This window comes from Meleagris gallopavo, chromosome 1, assembly GCF_000146605.3.
Source record: "Meleagris gallopavo isolate NT-WF06-2002-E0010 breed Aviagen turkey brand Nicholas breeding stock chromosome 1, Turkey_5.1, whole genome shotgun sequence".
NCBI lineage: Eukaryota > Metazoa > Chordata > Aves > Galliformes > Phasianidae > Meleagris > Meleagris gallopavo.
In genome coordinates this window covers 180,198,242-180,219,619 of record NC_015011.2, presented here as the reverse complement: position 1 = coordinate 180,219,619, position 21,378 = coordinate 180,198,242, and the positions used below count along the sequence as shown (strand labels likewise).

General features: G+C 42.8%; 1 protein-coding gene across 1 annotated transcript in view; it reads right to left on the bottom strand.

Moving 5' to 3' along the window:
• MAML2 (mastermind like transcriptional coactivator 2) overlaps positions 1–19,899 on the bottom strand; it is a 69,171-nt gene extending 49,272 nt beyond the window's left edge. Inside the window, exons 1-2 of the mRNA XM_031552225.1 lie at positions 19,825–19,899; positions 17,223–18,734 (exon numbers count right to left, since the gene is read on the bottom strand). Of these exons, the coding sequence (XP_031408085.1) occupies positions 17,223–18,734; positions 19,825–19,899 (1,587 nt within the window). The remainder of the gene's footprint in view (positions 1–17,222; positions 18,735–19,824) is intronic.
• Positions 19,900–21,378: the final 1,479 nt, after the last annotated feature.

The following is a 21,378-nucleotide window of genomic DNA, read 5'->3' as shown; positions in this document are numbered from 1 at the left end:
CCTCCCTCACCCACCACATATGCCCCATGAGCAGTGGGATCACAGCCTCAGGGTACCCACACGGGAAATGGGGCTGTCTGTCCTGCAGCCCCTGGCCTCTCCCCATTGACTGCTGGAGTAATATGCATTATTGCCCAGAAAGCTGAGGTGCCCATCCCTGGAGGTGCCCAAGGCCAGGTGGGGTAGGGCCCTGGGCAACCTCAGCTGGTGGGGGGCAAAAGGCACGGCAAGGGGTTGGAACTGGGTGAGAATTAAGGTCTCTTCCAATCTAATTACCGAATCACAGAATTGCCAGGGTTGGAAGGGACCTCAAGGATCATGAATCTCCAACCCCAACTGCCACATGCAGGGCCACCACCTCCAACTTTCCCATTTAATACTAGACCAGGCTGCCCAGGGCCCCATCCAGTCTGGCCTTGAACATCTCCAGGGACGGGGCATCCACAGCCTCTCTGGGCAGCCTGTTCCAGCACCTCACCACTCTCTCTGTAAAGAACTTCCCAACACCCAACCTGAATCTTCCCTCCCTCAAAATAAAACCATTTTGCCTTGTCCTGCTGTTATCTACCCTTTCAAAGAGTTAATTCCCCTCCTGTTTGTAGGCTCCCTAAGCCATTCTATGATTGTATGATTAGTGTGGGCAAGAAGCAACACTTTTGGTAAGTGCAGTCTGGCAGGACAGCTGTGAACCTGAGTGATTAGCAGGCAAAATTCTACCTGAAGGCTTTGTATATCATATTGCCTGAAATGCAGGAAATACCAGAAGAGACCTTCACTAGTGGAGATGAAAAAGCACCACGCTAAGGCTCCTGCAGCACCAGAGCTCTCTGTCACCATTACAAACTATTAACCATTTTTAGTGATTTTTATACGTATGGCATATAAAATTAACAAATATAATTTATGACCCTCTCACACTGTAGCTGAATGTTTTACACAGAGGACCTATTCATCACTCTCTAACTAGTGCAAACAAACAGGGTTCCACGGCACTGATTGATGGATAGATCGGGTTTCTTTACCGCTGCTGCTGCTCATGCCGCTCTTGAATTAATAACTCGGAGTTTACATTGCACATTGTTTTTTCTCTCTCTCTCTCTTTTTTTTTTAAGAGCATTTGGAACACCTAAAGCTCTTATTAACACTAAGTCCCTGTTACACCGAAGAGGCTTGAATATGTAATTAAATTTTTCTTCTATTACAGGCTCCTTTCTAAGGTCATAACGATCTAACGGCGATCTCAGCTTGAATAAGAATCAAACCTCAAATCTTTGCTTAGGAACTTGCAAAAGCAGGGAGGAGTAAATGAGGATCATTGTCACTTTTTCCACAGATCATCCTAGTAATCAGAAGAAGTCTTTTGAACGTAATGTGAAAAGCAGGCATTAATATTATAGGGGCTTTACATACTTGACTTGAAAGGGATCCTGCAGTAATTAGTTTAGAAATCTAATTTCCTCCATCTTTTGCAAGAAATCTTTGGAAGTGAACAAGACTAGTACCTTGACACTATTGCTTTTGGCTTCCTCATGAAATGCCATTCCACTTTGGATCTGTTATAGATGGCTGAAAATCACCATTTCCCTTCCATTGCCTATGTTCCTCAGGACATTTCTGCCACCCTATGAAAGCAGCCATTAAATCTGGCAGCAGCAGAGCACGTATGCTGGTAGAAACTGCTGGGGGTGCTCTCGTGGAGCTGCCAGCTTTGAAGAGACCATTTGGAGAAGGCGTGGCTCACCACCACATTGCCATACCTGCTCTCACAGCTGAAAAGCTGATGGCAGATGCACTTCCACAGGCCTGAAATATGCCAGGTCAACCAAAGACCAGTCAGCTGGCAAAAATACCTCCGCAGCGCAGGGCAGGTAGATGAGGTGATCCTAAACTTGAGTGGGAAGACATGGCTAAGCTGAACTCCTTCCAAACCACGCACCATCTGGCCGCCTTTGCGTTTGCAACCTTTTCTGCTATAATCAAGCAGAGCTATTTCTGTGGCTATAAAACAGGTTGTGTCTTACAGTGCTCACCTTCGGAGTGACTAAGCGGAGGCATTTGGAGATGGACTACAGGAACACAGTCATTGCATGCTGCGATTGACCCCATAATTTTCCAGCTTCCACCCTTAAGTGATTTTCTGAGTGAAGTTTTTCATCTGCATAAGTGCTTGACTGGCCTTGGCAAATATTTCCCCTTAATTTTCCCGAATCCATATTTTTTTTACCTTCTTCTGGTGCTCGCAATGCTGTGCAGCAAAGGCAATAGCAGTAAGTAAGTGTCCCCTTACATTACATTATGCCTGCAACTCTCCTGCTTGGAGAAAGTGATTAATTCTTCCATGTTCACCTTCCCTACGTCATCCATGATCTCTCATTATCTCTCTTCTCCAATTCCTCTTCTCACTGTCTGAAAAATCTCACATTAATAAGGAAGAAGCTGTTTCTTCATTTCCATACATTGCCTGAGATGGGGGCACAGACTGCAGTTAGGATCTGGGATGCAAACGTGCTAGTGAGACAGTGGAATTGTTCTTGTTTACATTTGTATGTATGCACACGCTCTCAATTTACACCGCAGTGATTCCTACCAGTCATTTTGCCTTCTTGAGCAAACTCAGGAAGGGTTTTTGACGGAACCTCACTTCAGGTGAATTCAAGCTTCCTGTCATTCACTACAGGACTTGCTCTGTGTTTCTCACAGGACCTCAGCAACACTGAATTGATGGCCAAAAAGGGACATTTAAGTCTGAATAGGGAACAAAAAAGTCAATTTTCCTAATCTTTGAGAGTATTACTTTAAAACATAATCTTTAAATGAATCTTTATTTATATCTATGTAAAATAGCAGTTGTGAGCAATATTTTGATTACCAATTCCCTCTGCATGAAAATATATTTGCTTTCTGTGTAAATGAACACATATGAAGTTACTGAGATTCAAATTCTGAAGCCCTGGTGTGAAATCAATTTCTTCTGTTTCCTAAACTTGGAAGTGTAGCTCCTACCTTTGCATCTATTTGCCATTATCTGAAGCTACTCCAGCAGACGTGAGCTCATTTTGATTACATACAAATATCGACCCACAGCCTCACTCAGCACTGAGTGTGAACCTCTCCATTTTCAAACTGGTTTAAGCCATATGCAATGAAATTCCAACAGCACTGGTTGCTGAAACCTCTAAATCTTTAAAAAGAACTTTCCTGAAAATACTCACATTTGTAGCAAATTTTGCCTATCTGAATTTTTGATGGAGAGTGCTTGGCCAAGAAATTAATTTGAAAAGTTTATAAAAACAATAAAGCTTATTATAATTTCGAATGCAATCTCATTTTGGAAGACTAAAATTAAAGCCATACTTACATGCCTAAATAGATGGGCTGTTTTCAGAAGTATGGAGCTACTACATCTCTCCCTGACTCAGTCCCTTTGCACCAAGGCACCCAGATGTACCACAGGTTATTCTAATGCTTCAACTTCACCAGTTGTGTCAGGAAAAAGTGTTCATCTCACTGTCTCCAATTTTTAACCTTTGCAGAACAGTTAACAGTTACTTCACAGAGGCTTTATGGATGAATTACTATGTACAAAACAATTTGCATATGTTACATAATTTCATTACTTCTGCTATCACTACCGATTCAGCATTCCTGCTGATATTTGTGCATGAATTTAATTTGGTTTGGTTTTGCTTGTAGAAACTGTGTGGCTGTAATGTGACAAAATCTGGGCATTCTACATAATTTTTATTCACTAATATTTATAGAATAATAGCAGTTCCTTCACTGTTTTGTTGCTGCAAGAAGACCACAGGCAAAAGAAAAATTGGTGAGAAACAGAACGGAGACTATCCCCGGGGATTCCTCATCCCAGGTGTTCGTGCAGAATTTCCATTCCCATGCAGAATGTAAGACACACCTCGAAAGCATTGTTCGAAAGGAGGCAGGGCAGCACCCGCTGGCTTGTTTCTTGCCCTGAAAGTAACATACTGCTCTGTTGTTCAAATCCATAGGCTCAAATGTGATTATCAAGACAAAGTTATTTAATTAGTAGTCTGACAATTGCCTCTGGGTTTTGTATGTTGTTTTTGATAGGTTTGGTTTTGCACCGTGGTCTCCTCTGGTTGAAAGACTGTAATGAAGGTGATTAAAATGATTCATTAACATTATACCCCTCTGAGCAAACAGTCCAGATATTTCCATATTCCCTGGTATTAAGCATGATGATCTTCACACAAAAATGTCCAAAGGTCTTTTAGACTCTTTTTTTTTTTTTCCCACAGGTTGACTGTAATTAATGATTCATGTGCAAATTCATACACAATTAGTGTATGAGCTGACTAGTTTCTGATTTGCTTTGGACTCTTTGGAAGGAAGAGAGTAAAAAAAAAAGCTCTGAGTTCATAACAACAATGGACTTGTTATTTAAATGAATGCTACAACTAAATGTCTGTGAGTCTATCTGTGCCCATAGCCATGTCATAGACTCAACTTTGTTCAGTAGACGCCTCCACAGCAATACACTTTATTCTTTCAAAGGAAAGCCCATGGGTGGCCACAGATAGAAGGCTACAAAATCACAGAATCAGAGAATGGCAGGGGTTGGAAGGGATCTCAAGAGATCACTGAGTCCAACCTCCTGGATGAAGCAGGTACTCTACAATACATAGCACAGGTAGGCAGCCAGATGAGTTTTGAATATCTCCATAGAAGGAACTCCACAGCTGCTCTGGGCAGCCTGTTCCAGTGCTCCTCACCCTCAGAGTAAAGAAATTCTTCTGCATGTTTGTATGGAACTCCCTATGTTCAAGTTTTAGGCCATTACTCCTTGTCCTATCACTACACACCACTGAGAAGAGCCTGGCCTCATCCCTTTGCCTCCCACCTCCCTTCAGATATTTATAAACATTTATCAGCTCCCCTTTCAATCTTCTTTTCCCCAGGCTGAACAGACCCAGGTTACTCAGCCTTTCCTCTCATAGGATATTCCAGAGGCCCTATATCATCACTGCAACCCTCCACTGGACTAGGAAATCCCTGTCTTTTTTGAACTGAGGAGCCCAGAACTGGACACATTTTTCCAGATGTAACCTCACCAGAGCAGAGCAGGGGGGGAGGATCACCTTCCTCGACCGGCTGGCCATGCTCTTGTTAATGCACTCCAGGATACCACTGGCCTTTTTGGCTATACAAGCACAATAGAAAGGAATCCAGTATGTAAACTGAGTGCCTTGCTACCACGTTGGTTGTGGGTTTTTTTTTTAATAAATATTTTAAAAGCAGTTAGTTTTTTGGCCACCAGCACTCTCCAGGAAAAGACAAACAATTCCTCCCACTGCTGGGTTTGCACTTCTGATTTCCAGCCTAAATTTACTTATGGCCAGTTTCAACGGTGCACTAGGTGCACTGGTTGGAAAGCTTGTCAGAAGAAAAACAGGGGTAGAAATGTTAAAGCTATATGTTTTTTGGACTGACATTCTCTCAATCTGCATAAATAATTTGGCTATGGACACATAAGTCCTACTCTGCAGCTTTAGAAAGCTCAGGCTTAATAGGGAGATGAATGATTGTATCTCCACAAACCACAGAACAAATTTCATTAGTATTTTCAGGTGGTGAGCCCAAAGCATTTTGAGCAGGATTAAAAATCTGAAGAGGCTTTTTCTTTTCTTAAAGTAGCATATATATGGCTATGGAAAACCCTTCTGAAGAACCGCTTCAACGCTTCCTGGGGCCCCGGTGCTGCCTGGCTTGGGCCCAGAGAGAAGTGCTGCTTCTGAGAAAGGCTGCCCTTGATAGTACTTTGAATACGAAACAAGATTTTGGTAACACAGCTGTATTCAGCCCATGAAGTAGATTTCATGTTTACCAAAAAGGCCTGTAATTTGTGGATCAAAAGTTATTTTCTTATTTCAAAAATAAAACTCAGTAGTGAAAACCCTACATGAAGAAAAGAAGATGCCAAAGTCAAAGACTGTATGTTTGGGTCTCCTGCATCTGAATGTGATGGATATTTCTGCTTTCTTGCTGTGTTTAGCAGCCTGTGTAACTGAGGGGTATTTCTTTGTGGTGGTTCGCTCCCAGAATTGGGTGCTGAAGAGGAACCAGGGCTGAGAAGGGACAGTTATTGGGATGGAAGTACAAAAGAAAGGCTGTGGGGTTAGAAGTAATGATGGACAAAGATGAGAGGAGGACTTTGAATGCTCCTTGTGCTTTAAGGCTGGCACTGCACAAAACTGAAGAGGATCTGGATTTCAAGTACTTTGGCTTTTTTTTTTTTTAAATCCCAGGACAAAAAAAGTCAATACGTATGATATTGGTAGAGATATGTTAGTGAAACAAATGAGCTAATCATACAAACAACGCATTCAACGGAAAGCAAAGAAAGTGAAGGAAGTACAACAGCTATGACTGAAAATGAGACATCCAGATTGTTTCAGATTTGCTTGGTCTGAGTTGTGGTTCAATCCAGGTAGCAGATAAACAGTTCGTGCAACCATTAAGGAACAAAGAAACAAAAGCCAAGAAAAAGCCATCACTTGCCATCATGTGAGCAAAACTACTGCACTGAACCTCCACCCTGCTGGAAAGTGGTAACATCAGATAAAAACAGGGGGAAAAAGAAATATTTTGCAAAAATCCTCCCTGTATCTTCCTGCTGGAACTTTCTGAAGTCCAACTACTAATGCTTAGTTCAGGTTTGTTCATAGGAAAAACAGAAGATGATGGAGTTGAAGAAAGACTGAATTTCCAATCTATGAAATGCTCTTAAGATTGTTTTTGAACTTGTGTATCTAGTATGAAACAATGCCCACAGATTCTGCAATGAGGATTAAAAACTGGAGAGAGCGAGACAGAGGCAGTCTCATGCACATCTCACTTGATACGCTATAGAAAGGGTTAAAATGGCCAGTTCATCACTCTCCTGCATGGTGCCTCGGAAGTTTTCACAACACCAGATGTGTGGAAAAAAAAAGAAGAAAGAAAGAAAAGCGAACCCTAGTAGACATCCTGGTGCCCTGGAAGCAGTTAAATTAACACCCAGCAGGGACAAATTTGCAGCTTTGGGAACAAGCTTAAAGTTAGTCTGTTTTTATTCCTGGAGTGAATTTGCAAGTGTATGACAGGGAAGTATAGCCTGGGAAGGAGCAGACAGCTTTGGATTAAAGATGGATAGCCAGAACTCACTTGTACCCTCCCTATTCCCACTCTATTTTGCACTTACGCTGTGAAGTTCTCAATATTTCTTCTCATCCCTATGGCTTCCCATGTCTTTTACCACTTCTAGTAGGAAAAGAAGCCATTCTTTTTTTTTTTCCTCATTCTAGCTGAAACCAGAAAAGTCTGGAGTCACCCCAGCAAAGCCTGCTTTAGCTGGGCTCACAGCTTACAGTAATTTGAAGAAATCTAGTTCTGCAATGGATAAAGTTGAATATTCTTCTAACCAGAACCAAAGCACGAAATCCTTTAGTCATTCATCATTATCTTGGAGCCAAACTGTGGCCCTGCTTGCAACCACTGTAAATTATGGAAAGATCTGGAAAAATGCAAGACTGTGAGACTGCATCTAACTCATCTTCACAGAACTACAGGAAGCCTTCAGCATCTCTCTTCCTCTTACAGGTTGAAGAACGAACTGGCTCATTCACAGAAATACCATCATTTTTATTCTTTGGTCATTGCAAGTATTTTGGTATTAGTCAATCGTGGAGAATTTTTCTTTCAAGGGGACTGTCCAGCTTCTTAAGAAGGCCCAAGAGTACCGTTCAATCTGCATCTTTTTTTTTTCATATCTTTTGCAAGAGAGGAAGAAAGCTACATGTTGTTTATTCAATGGCTACACTTTCAGCTGGGAGTGGTACAAGATCTGTATGGTCCCCTGAAGGAAGAAAACCAGAGAACAGTTCATTTTTTTTCACCTTGCTTGTCCCTGGAAGTGTACAAGAAATGTAGAGATGTAGCACTGAAGGACATGGTTAGTGGGCATGGTGGGGATGGGTTGATGGTTAGACGTGATGATCTTAGTGATTTTTCTGATCTTAATGATGCTGTGATTCACTTGTACCAAGTGTTGGCTCTGTTTGACCGCACAAGTTGGAGAAAGTCAATAAAAAAGCAAAATAAAACAGCACAAAGAAAAAGATAGAAGTCCTGTGAAAGCTTACACAAATGTCAGAGCTGGCACTAGAGGAAGGAATGAAATGAGGATGCAGTGTGGAGGCCTCCTTTGCCCCTTTCTGAAGCAGCTAGCCCAAAGACCATCTCCAACATCCTATAAAGCCTCATGCAAGAGTATCAGAAACCTGCTATGCCATGTATTCTATGCCACCCCATACCCATGGACCCTGCTCTTGCCTCTCTTCAAGAGAGAATCTGTGCTTCTTGAGGAATGGAGTCAGCAGCCCAACTCATGGCATGGCTTCTCCTTGCCCACCAGTGGTTTTTGTAGTAGTCCAGCTCATGGGAGCAGCGGGTAGCCTGGCCCTGGACCTAGGACTCCCAGATCTGGGGTGCTGGACCAGCCAGTGGTGCCCTTGGTATGCAGCTTGAGCACCCACCACTGACTTGCTCTCCTCCCACCCTGTCCCAGGAGATACCCAACCATGCTACTCCTTGCTTAGGATCCTGGGCAATGTCAAATTGAAGACTGCAGTCAAGCCTTCCTTTGGCATATTGTCATGTAATTCAGTGCACTGTGACATCGATCTGAGCAGTCCTTTCAAGCACAGCAGCACGGCTGGGCTGGGGGAAGCTGAGAGTCTTCTGCAACAAGTTACGCCTCAATATATGTCTAGACTAGGTATTCTGAACTGTGCCTTCATCACAGGTTACATAGGAAGGTTAGGGCATTAAATGAATACAGAAAATTGATATGAAGGAGAGGGATAAAGATCCTTTTTACCTGATTTCTGTGTTTTATACTGATTCACAATATGATGTGGACCTCAAATAATTCCTAACCTCTTCAAAAATAAAATCAGAAGACTGTTAAACTCATAAGTTTCCACAGCTGTGTCAAGACTAAGTGTCAGGATTAAAAGATTAAAAGCCCTTTGGCTTTTCAGGGAAACCGACTGTTGGAAGCACTCAGCCCCATCCCAAATGCCCACGGGAGTTGACAGAGACTCATCAAAAGGGACAGAGAAGGGAAGACTCTGTTTGAAGAGATAACATGGACTCAATACAGTTGGCCTGTTCAAAAGAAGCTCCCTTCGAGGCCCTTCTCTTTTCTTGTTTACATGTGTGTAAGCAGTACGTCAGGAATGGCCAGAGCATGTTCACCCATAGGCTCTCTGAAGAACAAGTAAGCTGCTGGGTTCACTTGATGGGCTGTTTGCCATCAATTTCCAGGTACAAGGAGAAGAGGTATCAAGTATGATTCTCAGAGCACCAGACGTCTCTTCCGGGGGACTGTGAAAGCTGTGAAGGCTAAGAGCTGTGAATGCTGGGTCAGCAGGAAGACTCTCAGGCTAAGAGGCAAGGGGAAGAGGGCAGGCAGGTCGAGAGGAGCAGTGGGGGCGTGATAGGCTCAGGCACTATCCTAGAGCACAAGAGTAGTGTTTCTGAGATTGATATTTGGTATCGCTCTACTCCAGACTCAGTGACTTCTGTGAGAGGTAAGCGTATTACTTAGGTTCTTATCCAACAGCTAGTGGATTGACTGTAATGGCTTTGGACGAGATCTTCCTTCTCTCTTTTCCAAAATATATAATATATAGAATAAACATCAATATTTCCTTCCTCTCAAGCTTTGGCTGGTCTGCTTATTTAGATTAGAAATTCTTCATGGCAAAAGCTGTCTCTTACACTGTATATGTATATTATCAGATAGAGGCGTGCAGAAAAGAAGCAGGCAGATGGTTCTGGACTAGTTCTGTTGGAGCATCTGGCTGATTTTCTGGTTCAGCATCACATACGAATAATAAAGTCACCAGCAAAAACGCATATTAAAGGAACATTACTAGGTTGGTTGCTGTCTTAATGACAGTCATCTGTGGCCTGGGGCAGATAAAAACCATAAAAACACCAGCAGTAAAAGTGACTTAATGAAGGAACAAATATTTGCCATTATAATATTCCTTCATTTTGAACTCCTAGAGAGGTAAATTACTGAGACTTGCTTCTGAGGATTTCATCTGGAATTAAAATAATAGAAAGATAGGGATAGGAAGAGAAATGAGAGGTAGGCATTGTTATTTATTTATTTATTCATTTTGTTCTTAAACTTCTTGAGGTATTCATAAATTGCCTACAAACAAGCAAAAACTTACAGGAAAGGGGTTTTTACCATGCCAGCTCCAAATGGCTGTGGAATTATATTCTTTTTCCAGGCTGCTTTTCCAAAATCCCTGCAGGAAGTTGACTCAGGGCTTGACTCTGTCCTCAGATGCACACAGAAATAGCAGAAATCTTCAAGCAGGTAAGAAGCACAGATATCCCAGCTTCACTGATCACAGTTAAGATCACAGGTCAAGCAGCAGAAGGCCAGACCTGAAACACCTTTGTTTCCTTGCGTCCCAGTCAGCATTGCATCCTCACAGCTCCTTATCACAATCTTGTCCTGCTACCCTTCCTTTCCAGTTAATCCCATAAGCAGACTCATGTTTTTGGAGGTGGCTCCCTACTTCATTCCACAATACTCCATGTTCTGTAAACTGTAAACTCTGCCAGCAGCAGTTAGGATCTTTTCACCTGTCCTTTCCTCCTTGCAGCCTGTACATCTTACTTCACATATGCACAAGGCACCTTGTCTGTCCCTCTGCTTTTCTATCCTTGCTTATGTCTTCAAGGTGCAGAAAAATCACAGGACTGAAGCATGTAGCATCCTAACTCATTATTTCCCCACAGCCAGGGCAGACCAGTGCAGGCCTCAAACAAACATCAGTACACATGCAGGTGGGTAGAAGCTCATATCCTTCAAATTCCTGCTATAAAACTCATCTTTTTCTTGATTCTTACAGAAGCCACATCAAAATTATCCCTTTGAGACAGATCCCATTTTAAAATTGTTTATACAGTTCTTCATTTTGCCCCATCAGTGTACCTTCAAGGCATTTTCACAATGGTAACAAATTGTAAGTAAGAGTTCAAGTGTTTTGCCATTAGCACAGCAAAGTGCAATGATATTTTGTATTGCTATCCTCATAGAGGTACCTTCAAAAAGCAGCCCAAATGAGACTTCAAGGATTATCTCAGCAATGTCACTGAGTCATAGAATGAATCACAGAACCATAGAATGGTTTGGTTTGAAGGGGACCTCAAAGTCCACCCAGCCCCAACCCCTGCTATGGGCTGGTTGCCCCCACCAGCTCAGGCTGCCCAGAGCCCATCTAACCTGGCCTTGAGTACCTCCATGGATGGGGCACCACAGCTCTCTGGGCACTGTGCCAGGGCCTCACTGCCCTCAGAGTAAAGAATTCCTTCCTAACATCTAACCAAAATTTCCTCTCTTTCAGTTTAAAGCCATTCCCCCTTGTCCTACCACTATCAGACCATGTAAAAAGTCAATCCTCCACTTGTTCATAAGCCCATTTCAAGTACTGGAGGGCCGCAATGGAGTCCGCTGGAGCCCTCTCCAAGCTAAACAATCCCAACTCCCTCAGCCTTTCTTCATGAAAGAGGTGCTCCCACCTTCCAGGGCTCCAGGTATCCCAAATCTCCAACCCCAGAAACATTTAAGAGCCTAATGTACTATTATAGTAATATAAACACTTTATGAAAAAAATTCAAGAAAGCTTATGAAACTGGCAGTGTCCATGAGCCTTTGAATTACAATGTCCTCAGGGACTGACCAACTACGGTGGGACTGTCTGTGTATTTCATTTAATAAACAGAATGTGAATGATAGAAGGCACCACCAAGACCCGATGACAACTGCCCACTAATGACAATAAGAAACCTTTGACATTTTCTCTCTTTTTTATGTTCACAAATCAGTTACAACCACGCAATCTATGGTAGTTATTAGGACATATTCAAGTTTTTATTCAGAATATTTAATTTAGAAGCCCTTGCATGAAGGAATGCAACCAAAATGGAGCTATCAAGAAAAGCTCTCATCCAAATACTATTTTTACAGCGAGCACTGAAAGAAAGGTCACATTGTTATTTTCTTACACTATGGAACGGTTTCTATTATTGCAGATTCCAAAAGCTTGGAATCGTTGTTATTTATGATCTAAGTCAAATTTAAGTCCTGGTTTGTACCAATTACCACAAGCCACTCTAGGTTTTTCCTCTTCATTTCACAAATATTTGCAAAATAATTCCTTTGCACTTGAAAACAGAGAGGTTGCCTCCCAAAATGCACTCTTCTTCAGTAAAGAAGGAAATCCTTTGTGTTTAATGGTAAACACAAAGGTCCAGGAAAATGTTTTGATGTGAATTACCCACATTTTCTTTACAAATTTTGGAAGCTAAATTAGAAGTTTAAGTCATTGTTCAGCAGTGAGTGACAACAAGACCTTTCCTAGCCATTAGATCTTCTGCTCCTAGTGCTCCTTCCTTGCACAGCATGCTAGCAACCTGACAGTTTAACACACTCTTCTTATTAAATTCATATGGTGTCCATGCTTTAAAGAAGGCCATATCCTGCTGCCTACTGTGCTGTTTTAAATCCAATTATGTTCTCTCAAAATAAATGAAATTATCCTGGGTGCACACTGGAGAAGTTCTCTGCAGAACTGCCAGGTTAGTTAAACAACCACCCATATCCTTTGTCAGTATTTAACAGCAATGCATGTATATGTCAGCATATATGTGATTTTCTGGGCATTTGAAAGGCTGATGCAATGGAGGGGGCCTGTAAGAGAGAGCTACCTGAGCACCTGGAGCTCCTCGAAGCACAGGCCATGCAGTGGTGACACATTGCTCAGTGCAGAGCTGCTGCATTGTCCCACATGCACCCATGACAGTAGGCTGAATATGAGCCAGCAATGTGCCCAGGTGGCCAGGAAGGCCAACGGCATCCTGGCTTGTATCAGGAATGGTGTGGTGAGCAGGACTAGGGAAGTCACTGCCCCTGTACTTGGCACTGGTGAGGCCCCATCTCAAGTACTGTGTTCAGTTTTGGGCATCTCAATAGAGAAAGGTCACTGAGGTGCAGGAGCAGGTCCAAAGAAGGGCAACAAGGCTGGTGAAGGGTTTGGAGAATATGCTCTGTGAGGTGTGACTAAATGAACTGGGGCTGTTTAGTCTGGGGGAGAGGAGACTGTAGGGAGACCTTATTGCTCTCTTTAAATACCTGAAAGGTGATTGCAGTGAGAGTGGAGCTGGTCTCTTCTCATTGGTGACAGGTGACAGGATGAGAGGAAATGGCCTCAAGTTGCTCCAGGGGAGGTTTCTGTTGGATATCAGGAAAAACTTTCTTACAGAAAGGGTTGTTAAGCACTGGAATAGGCTCCCCAGGGAGGTGGTTGAGTCACCATCCCTGGATGTGTTTAAAAACTGTTTGGATGTGGTGCTCAGGGACATGACTTGGTGGAGGGTTGTTAGTTAGGGTAGTATGGTTAGGTTGCAGTTGGACTTGATAATCTTTAAGGTCTTTTCCAACCTGAGAAATTCTGTGATTCTATTCTATGATTCTATGTTGAGTCCCTGACATGGAAAACCTGGGAGTACATTGGTCATAGGCTACAAAACACTTAGCTGTAGGAGTGCATCAGGAAAGAGGCACATATGGATTACTTGTGCTAGGGGCAATGGAGAAGGGATTGGGTCACTCAGTACTCAGAAGGGAGGGAGAATGGTTGGTTGGATTAAAAAGGAACCTGTTAAAATCTGGTGAAAAAAAAGTCATCTAAGGTATGCCCTGGTTAGGGCAAGTAACAGCAAAAAAAGCTCCAAAATCTAATCACACCACATTTCTGGGTTTTGAGAAAAAAAAAAAAAAGAGAGAGAAAAGGAAGAAAAGAGAGATGATCACATTCCCAAAGACATTATAATGGGATAACGAATAAAAAGATACTGAGCTCTGCACAGAGCAACACTGTTGTAACTATGTAAACAACATACATTAAAAAAAAAACAACTCTGACACTTCCAGAGCCTTACAGACAGGGACCAATGGTTGTTTCTGTAAAGGAGGGCTGAAGCTCTCAAAATCTCTTGCACTGTTCTTGCTCCCATAGCTGAGATCAAATAGGGCTCTTGTGGTCCATGGAAACAAGGCGAGGGAAGAGATGGGAAAGGAAGAGAAGTATTGCAAGCCCAATTTATCTTGTGCAGAATTTGGAGCTTCTAATTACTCCCTAAGAGTAAATAGACACTCCAAAGAGTGTTTAACTTGTTTGAGTTTTTTCTTGAGTGTGCTTATGTTGTATCCTGATAGACAATGGAAAGGTGAATCTTTCTCACAACACTGGAGAACAAAACTGAGAAGTAAACAAAACCTTCATTTCATTCAACCTTCTTCCGGAAACCAAGATGATTTCCATCATTTTTATGACTTTTCCTTAGAGGCAAAAGACAAGTAATTAGCAAATTGCACTACAAGTTTGCTCCAATTTGACACAAAGTAAATGTGACAGGCAGAGAAATTATAAACCTTAAATATCAGTTAGCCAGCTTAGGCTAACAGAGTTGAATTCAAGTCCTTTTGGGGGACCTAAAAGCTTGGGGAGAAAAAAAAATCCAAAGAGTGATCTGGTTCAGCTAAAGATGTGATTTTGTAGTGTTCCAGTCAGTGTTATCTGATGGCAATATCATAGCAGCAGCTTATGAATGTGCACTTGCATTTCCAGCTGCAAAGCATTTCAGCCAGTTCTGAGATTGTCCTTATAGCCCACATTTACAATCAGTATAGGATCTAAGGAGAAACTGAATGACACCTAGCAGACTCAAACCTTTATACCTCATGAAGAAATAGGGCATGAGTAAAATAAATATCAATCATGAAGTTAATTAGTAAGTGCTTGTAATTACTTATGCATTGCTGTTAAAGATCAGTAGAAATCCTCAAGGATGGAAGATGATCCTCCCAGAGAGAAGACCAAGCAGCCTAAATTTAGCCCCATTGCTAAAATCAGCACAGATGATCCATGAGCTGACTTTGACCTTCCTTGTTTTTACCAGAATATAATGTTGGGATCTCTCGTCCCACTCAGCTTTAATATCCAGGCTGGAGCTACGGGGACAAGCAGGTCCTGAACAAGAGGTTGAAGGGCTCTTGCGTTTGTCCCTCCTTTTGGTCAGGCACAGGAATAGGTTGTGCAAAGAAGATGTGGATGCCCCACCCTTGAAGGCGTTCAAGGCTAGACTGGATGGGGCCCTGGGCTGCCTGATGTACTGGGTGGCAACCCTGTTACCGGCAGGGGAGTAGAACTAGATTATCTTTAAGGTCCCCACCAACCCAAGCCAATATATCATTCTGTGATATATGCGGGCAGGCCCTAAAATTGTTCACATAAAAATTGCCACATGAGCAGCAATCTTCAAATTGATTCCAAATCCTGCAAGTTAGGACCAAGTTTATAGCATTGTAATTATAATTCCTGCAGCTACAGAATGCTCTACTGAGAGGGATAGTCCTTGATTTTCTGAATTCCAGCAGAACTTTGGAACAACTGCAAAGGGTCTGCACTCATGATACATTATGCAACTACTGCTATGGCCATGTTGCCTCATGCCACCGTGTTGGTTGCCTCCCTCAGCAGCCGAACAGGACATAGAGCAGCAGCTAGCACTGCCTCAAACAGAGTTACTCTCAGTGTTTTTTACTCTTTTCCAGAATGTGACCTTGCATATTTTTCAGAAAAACAGTAGTGTTTGCAAAAGTCCTACTTGCCTCCCCTGTGCTGACAGATTGCTGGAAGCTTCACCATGGCTGAATGAAGAACCTGTTAAAATTCATTTGCCTGCCAGTCTATTAAGTGAATGGGGAAATGCACTGAAGAATTGAGTACACAGTGGCCCAAGGAGAAGGAGAACAGCCAGTGGAGACCTCCTTTAAAAAAACAAAGCTGTGCTCGCTTCCTGCTTGCTGCTCATTTTCTGGCATCCTCCCGCAAAACAAATCCTCCCTACCCAAAACTGCCTAAAAATTTCACCTGGTGCCTCTTAGGAAAGGATTCTCTGCTGGAAGAACTCGTGGTCAGGAGATTAGGGAGCTTAAATGAATTAACATGAGAAAGGTTTGCATGCATACAACTGTATTTTCTTTGTTTCAAAACATCAGTTTGTTTGCCCAAACAGTTTGGCCAAGATACTCCAGTTCTGAACGATTCATTTGCAGTGCTGCTTCTCAGTGACTTTATGGAAGACTTTGGGTTTCAATTTTCAGTATTTTCCTATAGCGCTTTTACATACAAGAAATTTCTAAACAATCTTTACACCTAGATTGCCATTCTATGCTTTCAAATATGTTCTATTCAAGGTCCGCCAGAACTCAGAGTGACTTAAACATCCCAAGATCAAATGCATATTTTATTTCATTTGCAGCCGGTTTCCAGTTTTGGGGATACAATAAGATTACATATTTAAATTTTATTTTGTCAGATCTGAAAATGGTAATCCTGGTGCACAATGATTCGGTATAGCACAGCTGATCATATCAAAGCAGTGTCTGATGACAAAACAGTGGTATATAATTGTAGATGTATCTGTGGCAACCTTCACCTTCTTATCGAGCATGTATTTCATGCACAGAATATTCCCAGAAGTGTGATGGGTGTTTATAAAGCTCATAGATAAGTCTTCGTTTTTCTTTGCCAAACAGATAACAAATGTGCAAACAGTATTTTTGTCATGTCAGTCAAACAATATCTAAAAACAGAATTTCCTAACCCTGCCTCCCTGAGGAAAACTATGACGTAAAAATTAACACTGTCAAACACCGTATCTAAGATAAAGGAATTTGTTAGTTTTGCCATCTAAAAGAGTCTAAAATTTTGTTCAGTTGGAAACTTAGATAGGAGTGCAAAATAAGCTCAGATCTGCTCTGTTATCTCACCTTTTTGACAAGTATCTACATAATACATAGCAGTGACATTCACTCTTGCTTTAAGAAAAAACAGTGTTATGAACACGTCTTTTTTGAAATTCTTATAACTGTGCATCTATGATACACTTAACAGGAGCTAAACAGGTCATCACCAGCTCTGCTGAAAAGTGTTCTGAGGTCATTACACACAGGTACACATCTCCTGGAGGAAGGAGGCCAGGATGGAAAACCCTTCTTACCACTCATACCAGAACAATTCTGAAACCAAATAAGGAGGAATTTGCCTTACCTGTCTATGCTGCTGAGAGACTGGATACTGCAAACCTGAGATTTGCTGGCTTTGCTGAATTTTCTGAAGCATCATTTTCTGTTGCATTGCTAGGGGTACACTGGGTGGCCTTTGAAGAGACTGGTTTGGGAGAGGCTGAGCAGGCGGCGGCTGTGGCTGCTGTTGCTGCTGTGGTTGTGGCTGTTGCACTGGCGCTGAACTCTGAGCCTGCTGCGTGTAGTGCAGAAGGGAAGGCTTGCTTTGGGAACCCAAAACTGAAGGCATCTGCTGGTTTGTTTGCTCTGAGTTAAAATGAAACAAAGGCTTTGTATTACCATGATGCTGCTCTAGTGGTGGCTGAGCACTGTTGATAAAATTTCTGTTGAGGTCCTGAGTCTTCTGTTGCATGATCACGTCCATGGGATTACTCTGGGGAGTAGTTGGCTTATAAACATAGTTGTTCATCCCTTTTGACTGGTTTCCATTCACAGGCACCCCAAGCATTGCTGAGCTCTGTGGGCTGAACTGCTGCTGACGAAAAGAAGGACTGGGGATTTTTTCTTGCACAAAAGGTCCGGGTGAAGGACCTGATGGAGACAAGGTGGACCAGTTGGCCGTCTGGTTCTGCTGTTGCTGTTGTTGCTGGATCAAGGCATGCTGCTGACGGTTGGCTGCGATCTGCTTGAGTTGCTGCGCATGAGAAACCTCCTGCCAGTTAGGCAATGGCCGACTGGACGCAGAGGAAACCTGCGCTACCTGTGTTTGATTCTGAGGCACCGAAGGGATGGGTGAAGAGGTGGACATGGCAGCAGTGGCCATAGTGAAGGCTGGACCTGTAGAAGAAGGCCTCATCTGTGGGGATCCCACAGGAGCCTGGTTCATGCCTGGTGCATACTCACTCTTAATTACCATCTTATCCATCTGCAGAGGCCTCACAGGGACTCTCTGGTTTTGCTGCCCAAGGTCAATGTTGAACGGCTCGTCTTGTTTTATTGTGGCATTTATCATATTCTCTAGCTCAAGATCACTCATTGGTGGTACTGATATGTTAGTCAGTTCATTAAATAGTTCCTGGAGCTCTGGATCCATCATCTGTTCCCCTGAGTCTTCCCCATATCTGTTAGGGAACATGTTCTCATGGGACATCTGGCCATCTAAGTGTTTGCTGCAAGACATTGTTTCTCCTGGTTCTTTCTTTACTTCTTTCAAGGTCATATTAAAAATGCCATTCCCACTGGCATGCGTGTTGTTTGCTAGGTTGCTGGTCTTTCTTTGTGATCCTTGCCCCACAGACATAGTTCCAGACATTGACTGGTTTTGGCAATTGTTAACATGATGCCCACCTTGTCCCATTGAGATATTATCACCCACTCTTATCCTCTTAATGTCAAGGAAAGAGTTGTCTGAAACACCATTTGGCCTCTTGTTGTTGACAGGTGACAGATTTACAACCAACTTTCTCTTCAAGGATCCTTGGAGCTGAAGGAAGCAAAGACAAAAAAAAAAATTGTTAGATGACAACGAAAAAACAATCTATAGTCTGTGATGTTTACCACGTCAACAGGCAAGTAAGCATTGCGAAGTACAGAAAACTATTCTGGGTAGCACAGGTCGGTGAAAACAGTCAATGAAATTGTGCAGGATGGTAGGGAATTATGCTGTGAGACATCTCCCTGTCATCACCGTCCCTGCTCTTGTTATGCAACTGCAGCTTTGGGCACCGCTGCCTCCTATTGAGGCCCCACCTTCCCTATGGGTGGGAGTGCAGAGAAGACCAGACCTGTAGCTGGCAAAGTCTAAAGCACGTCTGTCCCAGATTTGCTCCCATCTAACTATGCCAGGCAGTTCTAAAGTATTTTCAGACAGCAGAGACTAATGCGGCCATGAAATCTGCCCATGTCTACTCAAGGATGAAGGATTTCACTGATGATTTTGGTGTATGATCCAAAAAATCATGTTTGGTTTCTGTGGAGTCCAGAGGTCCTAATAGACAATTTAACGGCATAAGTGATATTTAGGTACGCTGGTCTTACATAGCTTTATCCAGGCCAGAGATGCGTGTAATTAAAGATGTTAGATGCTAACTTGTCCCAGACTTGAAATGGAGCCACTGGAACCATGTCAGTTTGTGTCAGCCAAGGGTCTGGTCCATGATGTACTGCCGGATTATTTTCCAGATTTGTATATTAATACATTAAGCCCTAATTGTTTATGTTCTGAAACATCTGCTGTAAAACAGAGTACACACAGCGCTGCTCTGAGAACTGCAATTCTATTTCCCTTCCCTCACATACTTAGGGCAATATTTTTATCTGCTTACAGTCCTGTGTGCCTACTGAAGGAAAGGAGCTCATACTCTGTCCACCCAATCTGTGCTCATCTGCCACACTTGTACGTGCAAATCCCCAGTCTCTGCACACAGTACAAAGATATAGTTTTGTGAGATGACAGAAGTGCAGAAAACCGTGGGTGTATAACACTGCTGTGGGCCCCAATACTCTCAGCTTCAGGCTCATCTATGGAGCACTTCCCAGATAACTCCGTGTGTGAACATTTTATTCTGGAGTGAATATCAGGGAGTTGCTTGGGAAGAGCTCAAGTCACAAATATGTTTCCTCAGTACCTTCAGGAGTAGCTGACTGCCATTAGCTGTCCTGGTGGTCACCTGCAAAGAGCAGGGACTGCTGTTGGTTAGCATGTTCTTCCTGACACATGAGTCACTGTACTTTCCTTTGCAAAAAGAACAGTAAGGTGCACTTCCTTTTACCATCAGCTCTGCAGTCAGTGTGTTTATTAGAAGTCATTCTCATGACCCCAAATTCATCTTCCTGGGAAATGGGGAAGTCCCCTGGTTGTCAAAATACGTGACTTGGCAGCATGTCTTGCTTTCAGATGTGCTGCTGACAAAAAGGCTGAACAGATAATGAACATGTATGTGTTTAATGTAGTGAATTTGTCCTGAGTTCATTTTGCTTTTGCATGACATTTTGAATCAAAGGGAGCTGCTTAAAAAGTCTGCACATTTTCAGAGCACCTGCATCAGGCTCTCTAATGTGACTGAAAACTCAGGTGTTGCACTGTGCATAGCGGCTGTTTTTCTTTTGCATTTGAACTAACTGCTGGCAGATGGGGGTGAGGTACCATGTGGTTTGCCCAGTGACCTAGACCAGTCAGCACCAAGCCCTCCCTTGTCATGGGTTGGAGGACTCAAGGCTTTCACCTCACGTGGTCTCCTGAAACACCCACCAAAAAGAACACTTTCATTTTCTACAGAAAAAAACAACAAGTGCTCGCTTATTACATCCCCACAAACCCACCCAGCACAGCTCTCTGAATGCTGACAGCACCTTGGTCAGTCAGTGTCCCTCCTCTTAAATCAGAAATGAGACAGCAAGGCTGGAAATGTGCACTTTTCTAGCAATCGCATTTTTCAACTACTGACCACTTTTTCAGCAAAGCTTGTTTTTTCTTCAAGCAAGTGTGTACTCTTCAGAGGGGAGAAAAAAAGAGCTTGCCAGATTTCAAGCTCCATCTCTTCCAATTTGCAAACCGGGATTGATTTGGGTCAGTAAACCTAATACAAAAGTTCCTATGCATATAACACAGGCACATTCCTCAGATCAAACCGGCCTGTGATTACACATCTCAAACCACTCAAACTGTGTCATACTGAAAGGCTCTGTGATGGGAAATGTGTGACATGACAGTAACCGGGAGAGGAAGAACTCTCCATGCTCAGCTCCATCCCACAACAGGTGGGCAGGACTTTATGAACCATCAAAGAGAACACGCATTTCCTGGCAGCCTGTATCATTTAAGACCTTTTGCTAAGCAGGCTTTGGTGAATCAGCACGCATTCATGCACTTACAGTGAGGGAGTGCTGGATGCATTGATTTTCTGAGGTTAAAACTGCATGGGCTGAATAGCCAAGTTGCTGGATAAACTGCTCAGTGACATTAACAGCCAAGGGTGAAGCTCTAGGGATGATTTGGTCTAAACAACACAGTGTGACACCACCTCCTGTGCACAGGGACAATTAATTTCTCCTTAAAACTTACTTTGAGCCTCAAAAGAGATTTAAGAAATGCAGCCTCTTCTCCAGCGCTCCCCAACACCCAGCCAAATCAACAGGAATTCCACCGATCTAATAATTAGGGCTCATCAAAATCTGGTATC